Source organism: Balaenoptera ricei, chromosome 8 (assembly GCF_028023285.1).
Source record: "Balaenoptera ricei isolate mBalRic1 chromosome 8, mBalRic1.hap2, whole genome shotgun sequence".
Lineage (NCBI taxonomy): Eukaryota > Metazoa > Chordata > Mammalia > Artiodactyla > Balaenopteridae > Balaenoptera > Balaenoptera ricei.
In genome coordinates this window covers 106,213,721-106,235,932 of record NC_082646.1, presented here as the reverse complement: position 1 = coordinate 106,235,932, position 22,212 = coordinate 106,213,721, and the positions used below count along the sequence as shown (strand labels likewise).

The following is a 22,212-nucleotide window of genomic DNA, read 5'->3' as shown; positions in this document are numbered from 1 at the left end:
CGCCTGTCGCCCCCTTTGAGGACCCAAGCACCCTGGCTTTCCAGAGCGAGCCCTGGAACAGCGCCCTTCTTGTTCCGCAGACACCCCCCACAGCTCAACCTGGAGCCTGTCCCTGCGGGGCTCTCGACTGCAAACTGAGAAGGGGACAACTGGTCGTCTGCCCAGAGGGGTCAGAAGCCTCCTGGGTGTCCACGAACAAGGAGGGTCGAGGAGGGGCTCTGCCACTCCTGGCCCACAGCAGGTGCCCTGAAATCTGCTGCATGCCAGGGATGGGAGCGGGGAAGGCGCATGGGCACTGAGATGGGTGGGGGCTGCAGCCCCTCCCGCAGGGCTTGGCTGGGGGGGCTCCTGCCTGGGGGCCCCTGTGGGAGCCCCCCCAATACAGAGACAGTAGCAGCAGCAGGTTTAAAGTAGAACTCATCCAGAGGGGCCAGCCAAGTCACCTAGAAACCCAGAAAGAGATGGAGCTGCTTCTGGGGGAGGAGGGGTCAGTCAAGGAGGAGCCAGCCCTACAGGCCTCTTTGCCCCAGGCTCTCAGACCCCCAAGGGGAGCCCTGCCTAGCACTGGCCATCCTCAAAATCCCCACCATGTTGGGTACCAACTCTAACCTAACAGATCTCCTAGCCTTCGGCTGAGGCCCTGTGGGGTGTGATTATTATCTCTACTTGAGGCGCAGAGAGGGGAAAGGACTTGCCCAAGGTCACACAGCTTCATAGGAAGATTGCAGCCCTCTGTCTTGAAGGCCGGTTTATGTCCTGCCTTTACTCCTTGCCCTTGAAGAGACAAAGAAAGGGGGACAGGACTTGTGATCCTTGTCCTCTCTCACCAGAGCAACAGAGCCATAGCCCTCAGAGACTCAGGGACTACGGGGTCTCTCATTGGGCAGAGCCATGCCGGGTAGAGATTGGCCTCTGCTCCCGCTGACTTGGGTTCAAGTCTACCGGCAGAACCTCGTCTCTCTGTGCCTCAGTCACCTTGTCCAGAAGGTGAAGGTTGTCAGAGGATGAAATAGTCAAATGAGTATGAGATGACCCCTAGGTGTAGACAGCTGGATCTCTAAGGAGTGAGAGCAGGCTGTGGGGACAAGGGGGAGGAAGGAGGAAAGGGCATGGATCAGCTCTGGGGCAGGGGGCTAGCGGGGCCTAGAGTTTAGGGGTAGAAGCTCTAGGCAGCAGCTCCTTGGAAAACAGGATGGGAGCCTGCTTCCTGGGCCTGAGCCCCTCCCCCTCTCCCTCCACCCCTGTGTCTCCCGAGGCCAGGGCAACCCCCATTAGAGGGCTTCTTCCTCCTCGGACACTTTCTTGCAGCCTTGATAATGGTAATGGAGTTTCTCGGCAAGCAGTAAATGGTGGAAGGAAGGCAGCCTTTCCGGCCTCTACCCTTGATTAAAGGAGCGGTCTCAGCCAAGGGACCCTCCCTAGGGCCTCTGCTTTGAGGAGGTGCTGAAAGCAGCCTTAGCTGCCCTCTGGTGGAGGGGGGCCAGGATCCCAAGAGGGGTGGGGCTGGGGAGGCCACAGCCCGAGGCTGGAAGGATGAAGAGCAGCAGCGGTGACAGGTTCAGACAGGAGAGCAAGGGCTGGGATATGGTCTTGGAGCCCTGACCTCAGCCCCAAACCACCAGAAGTCAGCAGAATCTGCCCCTCTGAAGAGGCTCAGGGCAGGTAAGTGACTTGCCCAGGGCCTCGAAGCCTAGGGCAGAGGCAGGATTGGAACCCAGTTCTTCCACTCCAAGGTTCTGTGCTGGGCAGCCCAGCCTCCAAGACAGCTGCAGGCCGTCATGGCCATCTGCGCTAACTGTTCACAGGGTAGGCGGCCATGGGAAGGGGCTGGATGTGCAGGGGAGTCAGCCCCAGGAATCTGGGAGTGCCCTGGGGGTAGCACAGGAGGTGGAGAGAGGGAGAGTCAGGAAAAGCATCCCTGGCTCTTCCCTGTTCAGCCTAGAGAATCCTCAGGGGACCCCTGAAATTTGGACATGACCGGAGGCCTTCACACCAGCCTTGAGGGGAGGAGGGACAGGAAGATCATTGCTGAGGGTCATAGCATCTGGGGGGTGCAGAGCTGGGGCTGGTACCCAGGTCTTCACCGCCAGTAGGTTTCACTCCCACAACAAGCTACGGTATATCCTCTCTTGTAACTGTGAGCTCCCCAAGGCCTGAATCAATGCTCCAGTTCAGAAAGAACAGACCCGCCCCAGTGGGGTGAGGTGGGGTGTGGTGGGGAATTTGGACGTGGGTAAGTTGCTTCTCCCATCAGGCCAAGCTCAGAGCCAGAGGCCAGGCTGGGGATGGGGCTCTCTTTGAAAGAGTGGGTCCTGCCTAATCCGCAAGAGCAGGGTCAGTCCTTCCCTGGCCCCCCAGGCTGGCCAAAGGGAGGCTAAGGCCAGAATGGGGGCTGGAGAGGGAGGAGGTGTCAGCCCGTCACCGAGCCACATTAACCTGCCCCCTACCCTGGCCTGAATCCCACCACCACCATCACCACACACACCATTCTCAGCAGCGCCTTCTCATTGTCTATTCTCCACAGCTACAAGGTAAGCCTACAGTCCTAGGTTTGAGTTTGTCTGCAGCACCAGCTGTGTGACCCTGGGCCAGTGTCAACCTCTCTCTGAACTCCACCTACTGCAGAGGACTTCTCTGGCATCCAGAGAGAGGGTGTCTGTGAGGGGTTGGGACTTACTGCCTCTCAGACCCTGAGACTCTGGTTGGGACTGCAGAGGGTGAGCCTGCTGTCTGTGGAAGTATCCCAAACAGAGCTCCACAGCCTTGTGCAGTGGTATGAGTAGTGATTTTGTGTCAGGGGACCTGGGTATACAAGCTGAGCTCCATCTGTCTGGCTGTGTGACTTAACCCCTGTGGTTCAGTCCTTGAATCTTCCATGCACTTTCCTATTTAATCTTTGCCACAGCCTTCAGAGGAAATGGATGCACAGAAGAAGCCATTCATTCCTTCATTCGGTCATTTGTTCAACCAATAGTTATCGAACAGCTACTATGAGTCTGACCTAGGTGCTGAGAGTTCAAGAGTCAGGTAATTTGCACGATGCATGTGGGTTTGAAGCCCAGCAGGCGCACTCAGCCATGGGCATCAGCAGTAAACAAGGTCCAGACAGGTCTCGGCCTCATGGAGCTCATAGTTGAGAAATGGGAGACAGACAATGAACAAATGAATGAGAGACACTATTTAAAAATATGGAAAATCAAAGCAGGTGCGGGAATGAGACGCACGGTCTGCTTAAGAGAGGTGGGCCAGATAAGGCGCCTGTGAGATCTGAAGGACAGAGGAGGCCGCAGGGCGAGGATCTACCGGAGAGCGAGTGAGGTGCCCTCACACTGGAACCGGCTATGTGGAACCGACCGGAGGAACTCTCATTAGGGTCAGCTGTTATTATCTTTATTATCGTGAGTACCGGCTCCCTCACTTCCCAGCTCTTTACACCTCAGTTTGTACACACAGAGGTTGCGGGGTGCAGAGAACCGCGCCCTGTGGAGACCAGCCCTACGAGAGCGCTCCAAACAAGTTCTGCGCTTCCAGGACCCGGTTCCGCTCCAGGGGAGGGGCGGCCATGGGGGCCGGACCCTGGGGACTACATTTCCCATAATTCCGTCCCCCCGCCGCCATCTTGGCGGGTGGGCGGTGGCTGCCTGGGGTCTGGCCCTTCAGGCCGCCCGGATGGCTCAGCTCACCCCCAACCTAGGCCTCCATCATGGGGGGCGCGGAACCCCGACGAGTAGGGCGTCCGGTGACCTGGGCAGCGCCTGCCCGCCTTCTCCACTCCTCCACCCCCGGGCGTCCGGCCCACGTGTCCGTCCGCGCGAAGAAGCCTGCTCTTTACCCGCTGGCCAAGGGCCTGAGGACCCAGAAGTCGGGGGCTCCCACGTCTCTTCCTCGGACCTCTGTCCTGTATACAGTGCCCACTCCCCTACATTCTCAGACGTCCCCTGTTTTTGCTTCAGTGAGGTCAGAACACTAGGTTCCCCGCAGGAGCGCAAATCCGGCTACCGGACGCTTCGAACGCCTGGGCTTGGGGCAGGAAGGTTAAAAGGGATAGCGGACAGCTAGGTCCAAACCTCTAAGTACTAGACCCTCTCCTAGCCCCTGCCCGGGGGCGGGATAGAGGTGAGGGGCCTGCTGCAGGACTGTCCCTTTAAGGGGGTGTGGTCGGGGGGCGGGGGAAGCGATCGAAACAGAGAAAGCGGCTTCGGCTGCGGCGGCTCGGGCGGCGGCCGCGGGGGACAAAGGGCGGGCGGATCGGCGGGGAGGGGGCGGGGCGCGGCCAGGCCAGGCCCGGGGGCTCCGCATGCTGCAGCTGCCCCCGGGCGCCCCCGCCGCCGCCCTCGCCGCGGAGCCGTGCGGAGCCGAGCTCACGAGCTAACCCGAGCCAGCGGCCCGGAGCCAGCCGGCGGGCGTCCCGGAGGCGGCGGCGCAGGGAGGGGCCCGACGCGCACGCGTGGCCCCGGCGGCCGCCATGGCGGACAGCGGCCCCGCAGGGGGCGCGGCGTTGGCGGCTCCGGCCCCTGGACCCGGGAGTGGCGGCCCAGGGCCCCGCGTCTACTTTCAGAGCCCCCCTGGGGCTGCAGGCGAGGGCCCTGGCGGCGCGGACGACGAGGGCCCAGTGAGGCGCCAAGGGAAGGTCACGGTCAAGTACGACCGCAAGGAGCTACGGAAGCGCCTCAACCTGGAGGAGTGGATCCTGGAGCAGCTCACTCGCCTCTACGACTGCCAGGTGTGTCCCCCACCCTGCGCCGACACCCTAAAATCGGTCCCGATTCGGGCCGCCTGGGAACCCCACCTTGAGCCCGCCTGTCACCCGGAGTCAATGGGCGCTCCGCTTCCGCGCGCTCCCCAGCTCTCCGTGCTCCCCGCCCTCAATGTATGTTCTTTCTTGTCTGACCTAAGTCACTCCTTTCTTATCTGCTGCCTTAGACAGGAGACTCGGAGATTGTCTGGGCTGGCGGGGAAAGGAGATCTACCTATTGCCTGCTAGCCTAGACTGGTTAAAAGGCGCTAGCTAGCCTGAGTGGTGGTGGTACGGGTCTTGCCTATTCTAATGGGTTAACCTGGAGCTCCATCTTGCCATGGGGGGTAGGGTAGCCCACTCTCTGGGTTCTAGTTCTCCACCCTATGACTCCTTCCTTGATCAAATGGTGACTCAGTCCCCGGGGGGCAGGGTGGAGGAGTGGGCTTGCCCTGTGCTGCCTACCCTAGTGCAGCCCTGGGATGCAGCTGACTCCAGACCGGAGAGATGCTTCCTGGGGGGGGAGGGGTGGCAGGCACCCCCTCCCTCAGCAAAGCATGGGCTCTTTGTTTCCCCTTTACCAGGCCTGGGTCCTTCCCACTGACCCCTCACCCTTCACTTCCTCCTCACTCCTGGGAAGCTGTGACAGGTGTTTGGGGGAGGGGAAGGGGCTGTGATGAGTTGGGACAGCTGGCCCCACCTGTGCTCTGGTTGAGATGGGGGGCCCGGAAGTTGGGGAGACACATCTGCAGGGTTCCCAGCCCAGGATCCCCAGCCCTAGCTGTCTGGCACCCAGGGTGCCCAACTGGCAGGGACAGGAAGCTCCCCCCCTCATTGGGCAGTTTGCCTTGGCACAGGCCTGATCTGTTTTCTCCTCGGAGCAGCTGCCGCTGTCTGCTGGGCAAGAGGGCTGGCTCATCTGCAGTAGGGCAGGGGCCTCAGCCAGAGAGCCCCTCTCACACCCTCTCTCCCAACTCAGGCCCTTGTCTCTCCCTCTTCCCCCACCCCTACCCCAGGAAGAGGAGATCCCGGAGCTGGAGATTGACGTGGATGAACTCCTGGACATGGAGAGCGATGATACACGAGCTGCCAGGGTCAAGGTGAGAGGGGTTGGGGGGCAGCAGGGCCAGGTCAGGGGAGCAGGGAATAGAGGGGTGCCTGGAGGCACTGCCCCGTGGGTAGGCAAGCCTCTGGAGCCAGGCCTTCTTTGGTCTGAGTCAGCCAGTTCTGTGACCTTCCTGGGCTCAGCTTCTGGCTCCGTCAAATAGGGCCAGTGGTACTTGCCTAGCTGTTCAGTAGCTGTGGCATCTCCTGTGCCTCAGGGTGGCCCCAGTGCGTTGGAAGAGGGTATAGGTGAACTTTAGGCCCGTGTTCTAGAGACTCATAGTTATACTTTTCCCCCATGCCCCATTAGGAGCTGCTGGTTGACTGTTACAAACCCACTGAGGTAAGGAGGTGGTTTCCCCAGAGGGTGGGGTGAGGAGCCTGGGGTCCTGTCATCTTGGGTTCTGGTCTCCCTAATGTCCTCCCTCCCTCCAGGCCTTCATCTCTGGCCTGCTGGACAAGATCCGGGGCATGCAGAAGCTGAGCACACCCCAGAAGAAGTAAGGGTCCTCGACCCAGGTGAACGGTGGCTCCCACAGGACAATCGCTGCCCCGCAACCTCGTAGCAACAGCAATACCGGGGGGCCCTGCGGCCAGGCCTGGTGCCATGCGCAGTGCTCCCCGTGCCCCTGGCCCAGGGGCCTCTTCCCTGCCCCCTCAGTTTTCCATTTTTGGGGTTTTTTATTATTATTAAACTGACGGGACTTTTTGTGTTTTTATATTGACTGCGGCGCGGGCCCTTTAATAAAGCTAGGATATGCCTTTGGTGCAGTTAACAGGCTCGCCTGGTTTCTTTTAGGGGGGACACACTGCTCTACAACTGCTGCCAGCTCAGCTTTTCCCCAGGTGACCGCAGGCCTTCCTGAGGGCCACGTAGCCATGGCGATAGCCCAGTGCTGGCTCCCAGACCAGGATCTGGAAGTGGCTGGGGAGTTGGGGAGGAGCCGTGTTGCTACTGGCAGGCAGGAATACTCCTTTTTCCCTCTGGACAAGGGCCACCACGTCACCCAGGATTTGGCCATCGTGACCTCCATGCCACTGAACCTACTAGACCCCAAGGCTCTGCAACCAGGAAAGGAGAGGGAGGGATGGGGGGAGGATGAGGGAGAGGGAAGGCTGAAGCTGTGGTTTCTTAAGTCTCCAGGGCCCACAGACAAACACAGTCTCACTTCATGGGCTTTAAAGTTTTTTTCTTTCTTTAAACAGTCTGGTCCCTGGTGGGGGCCTCTCCACCACCCCTCCCCAGTTTGGCTACAGTTCTGAACGTCGCTCGATTTTGAGCAGCTCCACCTCGAACACCAAGGTTGCACCACCTGCAGGGGAGAAGTGGGATCAGAATGAGAACCAGGGCCACAGCGAGATGGAATGGGTGCAGGAGATGGGGGGCAGGAAGGTTTATTACCTGGAATCTTTGGGGGAGCTCCCCGCTCTCCGTACCCTGCAAAGATGCACAAAGAAAGTGAGCCGTGGCCAGGCAGAGTGAGGTGTTCTGCAGACAACGAGGCTGAAACCAAGCCTCTGCCCATCCCAGCACAAGGCCAGAAATGGAAAAGGTGTAATGGATTTGGGAGGGGGCTGCTAAAGGTCTTGTAGAGGGCAGAGAGTGGGCACCAGAGCCAAGCGTCCCAAGGGTCTTGCCCTGTCCTCACTGCTGGACACAACTAGACTTGGAAGTGGCATGTATTGAATGGATTGAGTGGAGATCAATGCAGAGGCTGAACCAGTCTTCACCCTTACGTAGATATAACCCTGAACTCCTTATCCCCACTCAGGAAGGGCCTCTTACCTAGCTCTGATGGGATCACCAGCTTCCGCTTTTCCCCCTCACACATCCTGTAGGACAACACATGTTCAGCATGTGGCAGCACCCAGGCTCCCTGCCCCCACCCCATACCTGGAGCTTGCCTCCCACAGTTCACCTCCTGGACCACAGCCATGGCCCCTCGACTCACCCTAGGAGCCCCTGGTCCCAGCCCTTGATGACCTGGCCCGTGCCCAGGGAGAAGACAAAGGGCTGGTTCTGGGGCAGGCTGCTGTCAAACTCTGTTCCATCTTCCAGCTTACCCTGTGAGACCATGGGAAGGCCAGTGAGGAGGAGGGTCTGCTCTGACACCCCCACCCCCAGGTGCTCTTCCCATCAAGGTGGCAGCCCACAGCACTGGCGGCCATAGTCCTAGAAAGGGACAGCACCTTGGGCAGCTCACAGTACATTGCACTGCTTGCTGGTGCCAGTTGGGATTAGACAGTGAAGAGCAAGATAGGATCATGCAAAGTAGATGAGACTTGCCCAAGGGTCACCCACCTTTTGGCAGGCAAACCTGGCTCCCAAGTCCTTTCTGGTCCCCGGAAGGCCCACCCACCCACAGAAGCTCCACTCCCTCACCCACCGTGTAGTGCATGTGCAGGACGTCCCCTTTGCGTGATTTGATGGGACAGTGGTCTACCCGTTTCTTGACTCCGATCTGCAGCTTCCGTTTGCCCTCGGCCCCGGCGGCCGTGACCAGGGCACTCAGGCAGATGGACAATACTGTCAGGACCCAGCTCAGCCTCATGTTTCTGCGGGGACAGACCCCGACCAACCAACCGGGGGAGAGGAACGGGAGGGCATGGAATACGGGCAGGTACCAGGAGGATTCCACCCCACCGTACCTTGCCTGCCCCTGGGGATCCCCTTGTCCCGGGTCACCGCCCCCTCCCCCAGGCTCCGCGGCCACACTTACCAGTCCAGTGAGAAGGGGGCTTGCCCGAGGACCCCAGCAGCGGGGGGAGGGGGTCAGGGGAGGCCACAGCAGCCAGGGTCCAGCCCCTTTGCTCACCCCCTGCCCTTCCGTCCCTCCCAGTCCCCAGCTCTGCTCTTCAATTCCCCCCCGTCCCTTTCCGCAAAGTCCAAACCTTATCTGGCTGCGCAGCAGTTGCCCCAACCGGGCGACCCCATTCACGCCACACCCAATTGCCTCCCGCCCAGCACACCCACACCTCTGCGGCTGCCGCAGGGGGTCGGCCCCGAGGCACCCACACGTCGCCACTGGGTGGCTCCGGGGAGCCCCTGTCCTCCGGGGGTACCCCCCAGGCTGGTCCTGTGCCTCCGCCCGAGGCGCCGCCCCAACTCTGAGCCCTCGGGGGCCTGCGGGGCACCCACACTGGCCCCGTGTCGGGTGGCCGCCGAGCCCGCTCCACCCACACCACCTCTCCCGGGGGAGTTTTCGGCCTACCGCGTCCCCAGGCACGGCCACCACGGAGACCGCCCCCGCGTGGACGCCCCGGGCCATTACCTGGGCCTACCCCTTCGCTGGGCTCCTTAGCCCCACCCTTTAGAGGGCGTGGTTCCGCCCCCGGCCCTGTAGTCCCGCCCCCGACAGGACTAGGCCCTTTTTCCTGAACTGTAGCCACGCCACTCACCGGCTGAGGCCGCGCCCCCAGTGCCTGGGCTCCTTCCCCCTCGGTCTCCAAACCCGAGGCTTCTCCTTCCGCCTGTTCCAGCTCCTCCTCCAAGGGCCGGTCTCCGTCCCTCACCAGTCCTAACCCCGCCCCCCGCCCTGGAGCTCCGCCTTCCACCGACACAAGCTCAGAGGTCCCGCCCGTCTCCGTTCCACGTCCCGCCCCGACTCCCGGAGCCCCGCCCCGTGAGGCGTGAGAACCCTCCCCCTGCGGCATCCCCAGACAGCTCTGACCCCAACCCTCAATTTCCTCGTAACCTATCCCTTGTTGACACTCAGAGCCCCGGCCCGCTCCTGCCCCGCCTGATCCAGCCTGCCCCCTTGCACCCCGGCTCCCCACAGCCCGGGCTGTGGCCCCCGCTCACCTCCTCGCCGCGCCCCCGGAGTCAACCCCAGTCGTGCTGCCGTCTCTGCGCAGGCGCGTCATCGTCGCCACCAGACCCGGCCACGCCGCCCGCCCTCATTGGACCGTGCGAAACCCGCGGCCACACGCCCGCCTGGGCGGCCTTCTCTAGCTCCGCCCCCCGCGCCGCCATGTGACTTATGCGTCATGTCCGGTGGGTCTGTAGTCCATAAGGTTAGGTGAAAGTGACTTCTGAAAGGGCCGAAGGCACTTCCGGTCGAGGTGAAATTAAGGTCAGGTGGGCGCGGGTTCGCGGAGGGGGTCTTGAGACGCCATTTTATGTCGCCCCCAGCCTCTCCCACGGCTCTCCTGTTTGCCCCTGAGCCTCTTCAGGATCCACAATCCTGTTACTGTGGAAAGAGCCTGGTTTCAGAGTGAGCCCTGGGTTTGAATCCAGGGTCTGCCACTCATTGACTGGCTGTGTGACCTTGAGCAAGTTCCTTGGCCTGGTAACTCGGGCTTGATAACATCCACCCCGCAGGGCCCCTGTAGGATTGCTGCAAGTGATGTGCACTGCCAGGCCCTGGTCCACGGCGAATGCTCTCCTTTTTTTCTCTCCCAGCGTACAGGCCTGCCTCTACCTGCCGTACAATGACCCCTGAATCATGACTGTAATGGTCTGGCTGGGTCCGTTCCCCAACCGGACTTATTTCCAGGCACCACAGCACCCAGGAGTGAACATCTGTCCATTGAAGTAATGAACCTGCAGTTGGGAGGCAGCTAAACCTAAGCTGAGTGTTAGGGAGAGAGCCGACCTGAGGCCAAATCCCCAGGTCAGTCAGACTTTTCGAGCCTATTTCCTCAACTGAAAAAGGAAGATAATTACAACACTCAGAATTGAGGACTCGGCGAGAAGGCACATACGGAGCAGTGTGCACGCTGGGCAGGCTTAAATGGGCTTGGGAGGTGGTAGCTAGTGTCCCTAACCCTCATCTGTCTCACTCTAATTGAGCTCTGGCATTTTGGGTGACAGAATAGCTGAGAAAATGATTTGAAAGTAGCACTCACTGTCAGGAATTGCCTCTTCTGGTTTAACCCCACTCTTGGTTTGGGCCCAACAAGATCACTACCCCACCCTCTAATCTAACACTTCAGAGAAGGCCTCCATTAGGGTAGCTGCTTTGGCTTAACCTCTGCCATGAATGTTCTGTCTCGATGGGGCAAAGCACTGGTGCCCAAGGTTGCCCTTCAGTTCACCCCCTCATCACTCAGCCCCAGGGGCACTGAAGGCTGCAGGCCGAAAGCTGGCCACTGAGCTTGGGCTGGGTCAGATAAAGGTCAGGAGAGTCCCAAGCAGCGCCTGGGGAGGGGAGCCCAAGGTGCAAGGGAGGCGAGAGTGGAGAAGACTGTGTGGTTGGGGTGAGTGGGGCCCACCAAGCACAGACCTTTGGTGCTGCCTCCCTTTCAGGGATGTGGGAGTGAGGTGGGGGCAGAGCAGGTGCGTGACCTTCGAGTTAAGCTACCGGGAGCAAAAAGCTGCAAACACAGAGTGTAACCCGGCAGGGAAGATGGGTGTTCTTTCCTATTACGTGACTCTCGAACTTTCTTGGAGCCCAAGGGCCCAGACCACAGTAATCATCTGTTCCCTCCGTGTGCACATGTGGGAACTGAGGCTCAGAAAGAGAGGGGCAGTGACAACCAAGGTCATTCAGCAGATCTGGGTCCCACCTCAAGCTCACTGGCCCTCTCCTTCCAGAAAGGAACCCTTGTAATGAGCAGAAGGGCAGGGACTCCCCAGGGCCTGTTAGCACAACATGAACGTGAAGGATGCACGATTCTGGCTCTGTGACCTGTTGTGGGGCCTTGGGCCTCATCTCCTCCAAGCTCCATGTCTAGGAGGCAGTGTGACGCAGACATTCATGTCCAAACCAGCCAGCCTGGACGGTGACAAACAGTGACACAGGCAGGGACAGTTCCTTCTATCTCTTTTATCGGGACTGGGGTTCACAGTTCTTGTACTGAAGCCCAACTCTCATTTTTTTGTAGAGGACCAGGGTCTTCTTAGTGAGGGGACGGAGGAGCCAGTTGTAAGATGCTCACTTGCACAAGGTGGTTAAAAACTGAGCCAGGACCCCGTTCTCTCCCAAGATGGTACATGACCCCTTGTGCTGCCTCCAGGTCTCTTCACCCAACTCTGTCCACGTTGTTGGACGGCAGCCTCAGAGAGACAAGGGGCAGTTGGAAAGCCCTCTGAGAGGCCCAGGGCTTGGAGGAGCTTCCGCCCAGGTTGAGGTCTCGGGGACTGGACTGTGCCCACCAGGATGCCCTCTTGTTCCCCTCTGGGCAGGCCTGTGAGGCAAGTGGCCCCACCGAGTCTGAAAAGCAATGTATCACCTTCGCAGCTTCCGGCACCTGAGAAGGAAAGAAGGGGTCTGTTCATGCTGGCACAGCTCAGCCCCTGCTCCTCTAGACTCACCCCCTTACCTTCTGTGAACCTCATTCTCCACTAACACTCCTGGGAAGCCCCAGCTGGCCTGGCCCACAGGACGCCACCCCAGGACCCCGCTGTGGAAAGGAGGGGTGGTGAGAAGCAACTTGGACAAGGGTGGACCAGCGTTCCACTACATCCCCTGGCCTCTCGGAGCACATAAGGTGGAACAAACTCTACCACAGGGGTTTCTGGGAAGGCTCAGAACTTTGCAAACTGGAAGGCTGTCTTTCTCTTTTCTACACCTGGTGATGTCACCTCTTCCAGGACATTTCTAACCTCTCAAAAGACGATGTCAGGTGCCCCTCACCACAGCTCTTGACTTGACATCCTCTGCTGGCATCATGTGCCCTCGTGTCTGACTCCCGCATCAGAATGCGAGCCTTGTTTATGCTGACCCCAGTGCCAGCAGGCGCTTGGTCAATAGTTCAGCACACTCAAAGCTTCCCCTTCCCTGGCTCTTCTCCCACCAGCAGGCTCACCGGGACCTGCTCCAGGATGGCACCTTGACGCCACACCCGACTCCTCACCTGCAGGTGTCTGGGTTGAGCTCTAAGCCCCGCCCTTGACAACGGAGGAAGCTGCGGCGTCGGCAGCGGCAGTGGCAGGTCCGGGGGTCAGGGCGCTGGCGGCGCTGGGGGCAGCGTGGGCAGAGGGGCCTGGGGCTGGAGTGGGATGGGTGATGTCAGCTGGGGAGGGTGCTCCGGGGGCAGGGTCCCAGCCCGGAACAGAGCGGGGCTGGGGACGGTGGTGGGGAGTGGAAGCCCTAGGAGGAGAAGCAACATGTCTCGGGTGAGAAGTAAGAGTCTTCCCGGGAGCTGGGGTCGGGGAAGAGCATATAGTCTTGGGGAGCAGAGGAAAAGGGGAGAGGGGGACACGAGTGGGAGGAGAAGGCGGGGGACCACAACTTCCTGACACACTCTTACACCCCCTGCCCCACCCACACATTACATTCTGGGTGCTGGGCCTGGGCTCCAACCCCACCTCAGCAAGAGCCCAAGACTCACCTGTCCAGCTTCACAGCACTCTCAGGTTTTTTTGGTCTGAAAAGTAAGAGACACAGAAAGAGACAAGGAAAAAGAGGATCAGGAAGCCAAGCATCCTACTCTCTTGCCCTAGATCCCAGGCCTACCCGGCTATACTCTTGGAAACCTGGTCCCCACTATGGTGTACCACAACACCCAGCACCCCCCAAGCCTTGTCTCTGCGAACTCAGGAGTGGGGCCTGGCTGGCACCTGCATTCACACTGGCTGTGTTCTTCCAGGGACATCTCCCCCAGCTGACTGCTTGGGTACCGGATCATGAGGATCTGTGCTCAGAAGAACAGGGAGAGAGAGAGACAGTCAGAGAGAGAGGAAGGGGACGCTCCATGGGCTGGAGAGATGAGAATACCTTGCCCACCAGCCAGGGCTCTGGTTGCCACCCTCTCAGTCCCCAGAACGCTAGCATCCAGCCAGGCACGCTCCACCTGCCCCATACCTGCATTCGGACTTGGTGCTGCCCAGTGGGCACACACTCCAGGCCGTCGTCAGGGCAGCAGCCGCCACAGCGCTGCACCGTCACGCAGCTGGGCACCAGTTGCTTGGCCACAGTGCCCATGAGCTCCATGGTCAGGGGCACCACCACCTCCCGCGGCTGGCAGGTGGCACGAGCATACACGTCTATCCATGACACCACTGGGGGCAGATGCGTAAGGGTTAGGTCCCCACTGGGCTTCCTGCAGCTGCTCCCTGGTTCCCCTACCCCTGCGCCCAGAAGCTGTTCTCCTTAGTTCCCATGTCACAGCCACCCTCCACTAGCCCCCACTTCTGCCCTCCCCATCTGTCTTCCCTGCCCTGTTCATCCAGAACCCAGGAACCCCCCTGCCTCAATCTCCTCTTCTGTGAAATGGGCAGAATAAGAGTGTGCATCTTACAGAGGAGTGTGATTACACAAGATGAGGAATACACAGAGTCTGGAATCAGGACTGGAAGAAAAGATTCTTAGTGCTGGCTAGTAGAAAGTTCCTATTGTTACTATTACCTTTCTTCTGATGGCCAGGGGCATCAGGCTGGGAGACCGGGCCCTGCAGGAGAGAAGAAACCTGGACCCAAGGTGCACTCCAGGAAGGGCTAGCCCTGTCGCTGGCCCCAGGGCTCTGCCCTTGCAGTCAGGAGGCCTAAACTCATCTCCGACATTTTTCCAGACTACTCTGTTCCTGGGGCCACTCTAGCTTTACCTGTCCTCTCCAGGCCACCTGGGACCTGGGCCCTGCCCTGGCTACAACCCGCCAGGCACGCTCTGCCGGCAGCGTCGAACCTCCAAGCCTGGGGACCGGGCCTGTTCTCGAGGTCGCAGATCAGGAGGGGGCACAGTGAGCGCCGAACCGCATCCTGCAGGCACCGAGGTGGCCCCGCCCCCGGCTGCGCCCTGGGGACGGGGTGGGGCGGGGGAGTGGCCCCGGAGTTGGGCCGGCGGGCGGGCGGGGAGGGACACCTCCCGAGGGATGCCCAGGCCGGGCTCCCGAGACGCCCCCGTCCGAGGCCCGACCCCGCGGATCCCCGAGAACCCGGCCGCTCCGCGCCTCCCCACTTCCGCCAACCTTGAGAGAGGGCACGGCGGGCGGGCGGGTTGTCGCGGACGCACGTACCTGGGCGGGGGCCAGCTGCAGGAGCGCGGCGAGCAGCAGGCGGCGGAGCAGGGGGCTCATGGTGCCCGCGGGGGCCGCGCGCCGGGGGCGCCCGCATCGCCCTAGCCCGGCGGCGCGGGGGGCGGCGGCAGCCAGAGCCCCATGGCGCGGGCCCGGGAGCGGCGGGCGGGGGCCGGGCGCGGTGGGCGGCTCCTCCGCGGCCCCCTCCCGAGCCCTGGGCGCAGGCAGCGCAGCGCAGCGCAGCGGCGGCGGCGGCCGGAGGAGCCGGGCGGGCGGGCGGCCGGTGGTGGCGGCGGCGGGCGGCTGGGACAGCGGGGACGGCGGGGACGGCGGGGGCGGCGGGGGGCCGGGCCCGGGCTGGCGGGCGGGCGGCTCATGTGACCCAGACACGCGCTCCCCACCGGGCCGCGGGGCGGGGGCGGGGTGGGGGAGGGGGGGCGAGGCCGCCGGCGGGGCCCGCCCCCTCTACACACACCCCACCTCCTGCCGCAGCAGGGGAAAGGGGACGCACCGCCCAGGGGGCCGGGCTCCCGGGTTGCCGCCGCCAGAACCCGGAGGGCGGGGCCCGGGCCGGGGGCTCTGGGCCTGTAGGAGCGAGCCAGACAAGAGCTCTGAGAATCACTTTATTGCACGCGTTTTGGGGAGTGGGGTGTCCCAGAAGGGAGCACACCGCAGGCCCCATCCAAGGTGAGCTCTCCAAGGTGAGCCGCTCAGGGGCTGGGGCCGGGGGGCACGATCCCGGGGCCTTGAGGAGGCCCGGGTGGTGGCTGCAGCTGCTGCCCCTGCCGTTGCTCCTCCCGGGGCCTGGCTCTGTTGGCCCTGCAGGGGAGAGCACCTGGTAGTCGGGACTGGGATCCTGGAGGGTGGTGCCAGGACAGTGAGGAGAGGGCAGGAAAGAGCTGGGACAGACCTGGCCCGGGCCCGAGTGTCATTGTAGATGGCTGTGATGATCCGATCCTTTTCATCCATGAAGCTACGATGCATCTGCTCCAGCTTCCTGCAAGGGGGTTACAACTGACTCTGGGAATCCCCAATCCCCGCTGTCCCCCAAGTCCCACCCCCCTCCACCCCACTTGAGGGTCTCACAGCTTTACACTTGTGGGGACCTCAGCTAACTGCCTGTGCTAGGTGAGGAGAGGGGCAGAGAGTAGCTGGGACTTGTCCAGGGCCTAATGGCGACCCAGGTCCCTGACTGTCCTGAAGATGGTGACAGCAGGTCTGTCATGGAGGTCCTTGAAGGCGACTAGAAAGGTTTGTTCATCTAACTCCATCACTGAACTAGGCACACTGCTAGTAGTGTGCACCAGCCTTTAGGTGTCTTTGCTATCAAACCTCAGTGGCAATGGCACGCATGAGAGGGTGGCAGGAAAACAGCAACTGCCAAACAAATGAAGACAGTTGCTGGTGAGGCCCAGGTCAATGCATTTCCTTCTTGTGCAGGATTTTGGTTGGCTCCAGCACTCTCTGGCAACCAGCACCAAAGATTTAAATTCAAATTATAAAAAACTGAAAATGACATTAGCCCTTAGTGCAGAGCTGCCTTTGCTAAATAAGAAGAGGCTCTGGAGGAGACCTATTTCATGCAGTTCTTAGCTTGAGAGACACAAGGGTGCAGGCCACAGGGGTGGTATGGATGGATGGCTGACACTGGGCTTCACCCACCCTCCTGCCCTCTGCCCATCACCCTAGGGGGACGTGCACCTGAAGGCAACATAGTGCAGGCCCATGCCTGCCAGCATGACCAGTAGACAGTACCCCAGCACCCGCCGGTTGTGCTTGTGCTGCTGCTGCCTTGACTCTGGTCCCTGCGGCCTCACTTCATGAAACTGGGCCCAGTATTTTGCATTGGGGGGTGCCCAGGAGCTGCTGGGAGGTAGAAGAAGGGACAGTGTAAAGATGGGGCTCCCCAGGAGACTTGGGGGTGGCAAGCTGGGGGCAGGACTACTGTACCTGTGTGCCTGATGAGCAGACCTGGGATGGGCTGTGGTTCCTGGACACTTTGAGGAAGCTGCCGAGCGGAGCTGGTGGTCATAGCTGCGGCGGCTCTGCTCATGGCTCAGCACTTGGTACGCTTCACTCAGCTCCACAAAGCGGCTGTGCAGGGCTGGGTTCCTGGGGTCCCGGTCAGGGTGCAGCTGGGGTGGGGCAGGACTCCCCTCATCTCCCTTCCCATGACCTATCCTGATAATATCCACCCACAAGGGCTCATATCATACCCAGAGGCCCTCCCTGGGCAGCGACCCTCACTCTCAGGCCTGCGCATCCCTCTAGAAGACCAAAGAGTCAGGAAGCACAAACTCCTTCCCCCTCCCCTTGTTCAAGCCCTCCCCACCTGCTGCCTGGCTCTGATTGTATGCCCTGGTCCCAGCTTTCTCAAGAGCAGGCAGGTCAAGAGAACCAAGCCCAGCCCATCAGACAGGACTCCTGGCTCCTGCCCCACAGCCTTTCCTTCCACCCGGCCAGATCTCTCCCCTTGGGGCAGCTCCCCCTCCCTATGAATGCTGAGGGAATGTGCACCAGCCAGAGTGAGCCTCTCGGCTCCATTCCTGAGAATTTGGAGCGTACCCCATCTGGCTCAGACTTCCCTTCCCCCTCTCCACTTAAGACCACTGGTACCTCTTTGGACTTGGAGAAGAAAGCTCGTTTAACTTCTTCAGCGCTGGCACCAGGATGCACCCCCAACAGTTCATAGTAGTTACTGGGGCCAGACCTGTGGAGAGAGACCCAAACCTGCAGGGGCTAAGGAAAACACAGAGGATACCCCTTCCCTGCCCATCCCAGCCCCCCTGGACCACACCCTTCAACTCAGCATCCAGATGCTGAGGGGGCTGAGGCAGGTGCCAAGGGAGATCTCTAAATCATCCCTTCCTTTTTGAGTGTTCCAGGTAAGGGGCAGATCAGATTGTCTCAAAGTGTTGTTTTCAGACCCCTTGCAACAGAAACGCCTGAAAAGCATGTTTTAAAAAATAGATTCTTGAGGCCCACCTCATTCCTGCAAATCAGAATCTCCAGAGCAGCGCCCAGGAATCTGCAGTTTTGTAAGCTCCCCACACCCCGCCTGGGTTATGCACAGCGATGCTTGACAACCACCTGAGTTGTGGAAAGTGCATTGGGTTTGGTTGGGCTCAAATTCCAGATGTGCCACTTAACTCTCTGTATGACCTTGGGGGTCATCCTTTAATCTCTGATCCTGTGCCCTCAGCAGTGAAGGTGAGGGTAATCTGACAAGCCTGTAAGGCGCCTGACGCAGAGTAAGAGATCACGACTATCCCAGCACCTAGACTATCCCGGCACCTAGCGCAGGGCCTAGAATTGGGCAGGCCAGCCACAAAAACCTACTGAACGACCGGGCCCGGCTCCGGGCGCCCGACTCACCGCTGCCGGGCGGCCGCTGCGAAGAACCGAGTGGGAGGGTTGTGGGGCCACAGCCGGCGCAGGCGCAGGGGCAGCATGAAGGCAGGCGGGCAGCTGGTGAAAGGAGGTCACAAAGAACAGTGGGATGGGAGCAGACTTCAACCACTGCAGCGGGGATGAGGGGTGGGGGTTGGGGGCAGAGGGAAGGGGCCTGGCCCCGTTGAGATGCAAAGGAAAACTGAAGCAGGCCCGGGGGACTCAGGGGCGGGTGGAACCTCCCTGCTGAAGACCAGACCCCAGTGTCCTGGCCCTGTCCCCGCCTCTGACCCGGGCGTCCAGGGCCCCTCTCCACACTTGTCTCGGTGTCTGTACAGCCATCCCCGGACACCGAGACCCCCTTCCCACCCTGGGAGCTCGGGGGGCGGGTGCAGGAAGAGCCACACCAAGCCCCGCCCCCGCTTCACTCACGGACCCCTCGGCGGCCGCCGTTTCCTGCTCCTATTCAGGCCCCGCGTCCACACTCTCATTGGCTTAGACACCCAGACCACGCCCATGGGCCTGAAGGTGCGGACCAGCGGCGAAGCCCCGCCCCCGCACATCCATTGGCCTTTGACGCCTCGGGCCCACCCATCGAGACAGCAGCCCGGGGACTTGCAGAAAGGCGCCAGCGCCCAGCTGGGGAGGCGGCTGCACGGGGCCTGACCCTCAGTGAGGCTTTCGGCTCAGCCCCCGTTGCCCTGTTCCCTCGGACATGGCTGTTACTCCGCTCTGCAGCGAGACGCGTTTCACAAAGCAGTTTCCACCCCATAATCGGCCTGGAACTTCACCGGAGCCTGGCAAGGGGGCACAGCCCTCAGCTTACAGAGGGGAAAACTGAGGCTGGGCCTTTTTTACCCCCAAGTCACTTGTCCTGTCGCTCTCACCCACCCCGGGCTCTCCCAGCAGCCCCTCTCTGTCTCACAGAAACAGCAGACGCCAACGGAATCCAAGAATAAAGTCCTTTATTGTCTTCCAAGCTGTGGTGATAGGGCTGGGGACTCTAGGGAGACTTAGGTGGAACTTTCCTGGACTTTGTTGTAGAGGAAGATGGCGCCTTTGGCTGAGGGGCAGAGCTCGGCCCACATTTCAGTCTCCTGCAACCTCCTCACACTCTGTGGGGAGACAGTGAGACCCAAACATTCCGACCTCGGGTTTCTTGCAGGAGCTGTGCCCACAGTTCCTGAGCCTCAGAGCCCTCTAGGGAGACATGCTGGGGGGCTGAACAGGTCCCTGGCCCTCTCCCTTGGGCTGAGGGCATCCCCAATGAGGCCTTGTGCCTCTGGAGGGAAGCTCTGAGAGATTTGGGAGGCCCCTCTGACCCAGGCCCAGGAGACAGACATGCATCACCAGGCCTCTGCAAGCCCCAACCCAGCTCCTTGTCCAAATGAGACACACTTTGCCACCACAAACCTGTGTCTCCACAAAGATGATTCCTGTGGATTCGTGGGCCTCAGGTCCCCCATTCGTGTAGTGCTTCCTCACCTGCTCAGAAGTCAGGCTGCACCTGGACAAGGACGTGAGAGTGGCCTGGTGAGTGCTTAGACCCTGGAAGGTCCCTGTGGAGTCCCAGCTGCCTCAGCCATGCCGCTCAACCACCCACCTACTCCAGGACCCAGGATCCTGTCTCCCAGAGCTCACTCACTGGACGTAGAACTCAGCACTGGCACGGCCGGCACTGGTCTCATTGCAGGCAATGCCCAACAGCAGCGGCTGGCTCAGGGTGAGCAGCGGCAGGTTCACCTGGGGCCAGGGGTACCACCTGTCAGTGCCCACTGCCCACATCCCTGCCCCTCTCAATGAAGAACAGCATGTTACCCTTGTACAGCATTTTACAGTGTGTAATTCAAGTGCCCAGAATCACAGAATGTCAGATCTTGGGCATGTTCATCTCACATAGGAAAACCACAACGGGAGAGATTGAACAGTTAGCCCAGGGTCACCCTAGGGAAGTCAGTTTAGTAATTGGGGGCTTCCCTGGTGGCGCAGTGGTTAAGAATCAGCCTGCCAATGCAGGGGACACGGGTTCGATCCCTGGTCCGGGAAGATCCCACATGCTGGGGAGCAGCTAAGCCCGTGCGCCACAACTACTGAGCCTGCGCTCTAGAGCCCACGAGCCACAACTGCTGAGCCCGCATGCCACAACTACTGAAGCCCATGCGCCTAGAGCCTGTGCTCCGCAACAAGAGAAGCCATTGCAATGAGAAGCCCACGCACCGCAACGAAGAGTAGCCCCCGCTTGCCTCAACTAGAGAAAGCCTGTGCACAGCAACGAAGACCCAACGCAGCCAAAAATAAATAAATAAAATTTAAAAAAGTAATTGGGACTCCCATTTACTCCTCTTTTCAACAAACCTGGGGGGAGTAGGCAAGACATTTATTATTGTCTCCATTGTAAAGAGGAACACAGAGACGAGGCACACAGAGATGAGGGTCAGAATTCCACTCCAAGTGTGCCTAGCTGCAAAGCCAAGCTCTTTGCTCAATGCCAGATGCCTGGGAATTCCCTGGCAGTCCAGTGATTAGGACTCCACACTCTCACTGCCAAGGGCCTGGGTTCAGTCCCTGGTCAAGGAACTAAGATCCCACAAGCCACGTGAGGCAGCCAAAAAAAAAAAAAAAAAAAAAAGCTAGATGCCTGCAGACACTCCTGCCATCCCGGACCTGTAAAATTCTGGATTGTTCTACCCCCTCCCTCCTTGCCCACCACTCTGTCCCACCTGCCTCTCGCTCACCTCATCACAGATCTCCTGAAGGACACTGGAGAAGAGCTCATGCACCACCAGCTCCCCAGGGAGGTTGATGTGCAGGGGTCTGTCACCTGGGCACAGGGCCTGTAAGAGGTCAGGCTCAGCCCCTGCTCCCCTCTTCCCGCCCTGCTTTTCCCCACACTCACTGGCCCTGAGGGCCTGGTTGGGCACAGAGTAAGAGCCTTGGTGATCCCCTGACCCAGGCCCTGTTTTTCCAGATGGAAAACCACAGGTCCAGCTAGGTCCTCCGTCCCTACCCCCACCCCCAATTCCCTAACTTCCCATGGGTCTGGGGCAGGATTCAGCAGGGAGGCTGAGAGGCTGCCCTGAGCAGAGACTTTCGGATAAGCACCAGGCCAACTCCCCCTTTAAGGGATGAGGAAAACAAAGCCGAGCTCTCTGGGTCTTTGCGTCCAGCCTGGCATCTCACCTGAGGCTCAGGGTGCCCACCGGGCACGTCCACTAGCCCAGTTGCCTCAGCCACCTGCCCAGAGCGGCGCAGGAAGACAAGGAAGTCGTCAGCAGTGGCCAGTGCAGCGCCCACCCCTAAGGGGTCCGCCAGGTAGGCTTGCTTGTCACCCCAGTCGGTGGCCCCCTGCTGTCGCAGCCAGGCAGCTGAGCTGGCCCAGTTGGTGCCCAGGAAGTCTCGATAGGAAGTAAGGCCCAGGCACAGGTGCAGCTGTGGCCCCGGCGAGCCAGTGGGCACCAGGGTGGCAGAGTGCAGGCGGAACTTGGGGGCGTCAAAGAGCCAGGGCTGGGCCTGAAGCCGGCTCTCCCAGACTGCGGTGATGGCCTTGTCCCCTCCTGGCAGTGGGCGACGGTCGTAGGCAGCGCTCAGCTCAGCCCGTACCTGCTCCTCAGGCAGCCCCCCCGGGGGGCACTGCAGCAGCAGGGACACCTCAGGGTCCATGATCTGGATAGGGCAGTTCTGGGGGAGGGCACAGCCAGGCCTGTCACCCCGGGGGACCCACAGCCACCCTTGGGCCCGACAGCTGGCCCCCTCTGCCACAAACCTCCTGAGGGTACTCCTAGCCCTTCTGCACCCGCGTGACCCCTCCCTCGTCTGTAAAATGTCTTATCGTCCCAGCAAGAGCTCCGAGGCTCCTGCTACCAGACATCCCTGAGACTCCCGGGCATCCCTACGACCCAGAGGTCTTGGGTCCTGTCACCCCCTAATGCCTCTGCCTCCCCAAACCAAAAGTCCCGCCTCCAACCCCTGACGCGCCGGGACCCTTCCCAGGGTCCGGAAGCTCCAGGCTGCAGCCGGCAATCACCTGCCTACTCTCCTCGCAGGCTCCGCCTCTTTCCCCCGGAGCGGAAGTACCCGCCCCCTTC

The 22,212-nt window shown here is 60.7% G+C and overlaps 5 protein-coding genes across 21 annotated transcripts; 1 reads left to right on the top strand and 4 right to left on the bottom strand.

Moving 5' to 3' along the window:
- The first annotated feature begins 4,297 nt into the window (after nt 1-4,297).
- On the top strand, nt 4,298-6,615 carry PPP1R14B (protein phosphatase 1 regulatory inhibitor subunit 14B). The gene is given in 6 exon segments (XM_059931886.1): nt 4,298-4,331; nt 4,334-4,440; nt 4,442-4,723; nt 5,752-5,835; nt 6,150-6,182; nt 6,275-6,615. Coding segments are annotated over 6 exon segments (609 nt in total). The 3' UTR covers nt 6,344-6,615.
- Nucleotides 6,616-7,012: 397 nt separating this feature from the next.
- On the bottom strand, nt 7,013-9,773 carry FKBP2 (FKBP prolyl isomerase 2). Of its 6 annotated transcripts, none has more exons than XM_059931887.1 (6): nt 9,642-9,773; nt 8,227-8,395; nt 7,792-7,904; nt 7,626-7,672; nt 7,242-7,277; nt 7,013-7,152 (listed from the first exon to the last, which is right to left on the bottom strand). In XM_059931887.1, the coding sequence occupies exons 1-6, from the start codon at nt 9,701-9,703 to the stop codon at nt 7,091-7,093; spliced, it is 489 nt and encodes a 162-aa protein (XP_059787870.1). In that variant the 5' UTR covers nt 9,704-9,773; the 3' UTR covers nt 7,013-7,090. The 6 variants fall into 6 exon arrangements, with proteins under 6 accessions (XP_059787870.1, XP_059787873.1, XP_059787875.1 ...); XM_059931890.1 differs by lacking the exon at nt 9,642-9,773 and adding an exon at nt 9,239-9,322; XM_059931892.1 differs by lacking the exon at nt 9,642-9,773 and adding an exon at nt 9,112-9,202.
- A 1,819-nt stretch (nt 9,774-11,592) lies between these two features.
- On the bottom strand, nt 11,593-14,871 carry VEGFB (vascular endothelial growth factor B). Of its 3 annotated transcripts, none has more exons than XM_059931883.1 (7): nt 14,738-14,869; nt 14,131-14,173; nt 13,588-13,784; nt 13,344-13,417; nt 13,115-13,150; nt 12,638-12,873; nt 11,593-12,031 (listed from the first exon to the last, which is right to left on the bottom strand). In XM_059931883.1, exons 1-6 carry the CDS (start codon nt 14,795-14,797, stop codon nt 12,660-12,662), a joined length of 624 nt encoding a protein of 207 aa, XP_059787866.1. In that variant the 5' UTR covers nt 14,798-14,869; the 3' UTR covers nt 11,593-12,031; nt 12,638-12,659. The 3 variants fall into 3 exon arrangements, with proteins under 3 accessions (XP_059787866.1, XP_059787867.1, XP_059787868.1); XM_059931884.1 differs by having other exon boundaries at nt 12,638-12,772; nt 14,738-14,868; XM_059931885.1 differs by lacking the exon at nt 12,638-12,873 and having other exon boundaries at nt 14,738-14,871.
- A 476-nt stretch (nt 14,872-15,347) lies between these two features.
- On the bottom strand, nt 15,348-18,705 carry DNAJC4 (DnaJ heat shock protein family (Hsp40) member C4). Of its 9 annotated transcripts, none has more exons than XM_059931874.1 (7): nt 18,560-18,705; nt 18,113-18,205; nt 17,354-17,447; nt 16,688-16,872; nt 16,439-16,603; nt 15,648-15,734; nt 15,348-15,556 (listed from the first exon to the last, which is right to left on the bottom strand). In XM_059931874.1, the coding sequence occupies exons 1-7, from the start codon at nt 18,688-18,690 to the stop codon at nt 15,448-15,450; spliced, it is 864 nt and encodes a 287-aa protein (XP_059787857.1). In that variant the 5' UTR covers nt 18,691-18,705; the 3' UTR covers nt 15,348-15,447. The 9 variants fall into 9 exon arrangements, with proteins under 9 accessions (XP_059787857.1, XP_059787861.1, XP_059787858.1 ...); XM_059931878.1 differs by having other exon boundaries at nt 16,493-16,603; XM_059931875.1 differs by having other exon boundaries at nt 16,439-16,600.
- A 370-nt stretch (nt 18,706-19,075) lies between these two features.
- Nucleotides 19,076-22,182, bottom strand: NUDT22 (nudix hydrolase 22). 2 transcript variants are annotated; one of them, XM_059931873.1, is made up of 6 exons: nt 22,152-22,182; nt 21,308-21,805; nt 20,863-20,961; nt 19,773-19,870; nt 19,541-19,634; nt 19,076-19,242 (listed from the first exon to the last, which is right to left on the bottom strand). In XM_059931873.1, exons 2-6 carry the CDS (start codon nt 21,785-21,787, stop codon nt 19,141-19,143), a joined length of 873 nt encoding a protein of 290 aa, XP_059787856.1. In that variant the 5' UTR covers nt 21,788-21,805; nt 22,152-22,182; the 3' UTR covers nt 19,076-19,140. The 2 variants fall into 2 exon arrangements, with proteins under 2 accessions (XP_059787856.1, XP_059787855.1); XM_059931872.1 differs by having other exon boundaries at nt 22,092-22,152.
- Between the last annotated feature and the right edge of the window lie 30 nt (nt 22,183-22,212).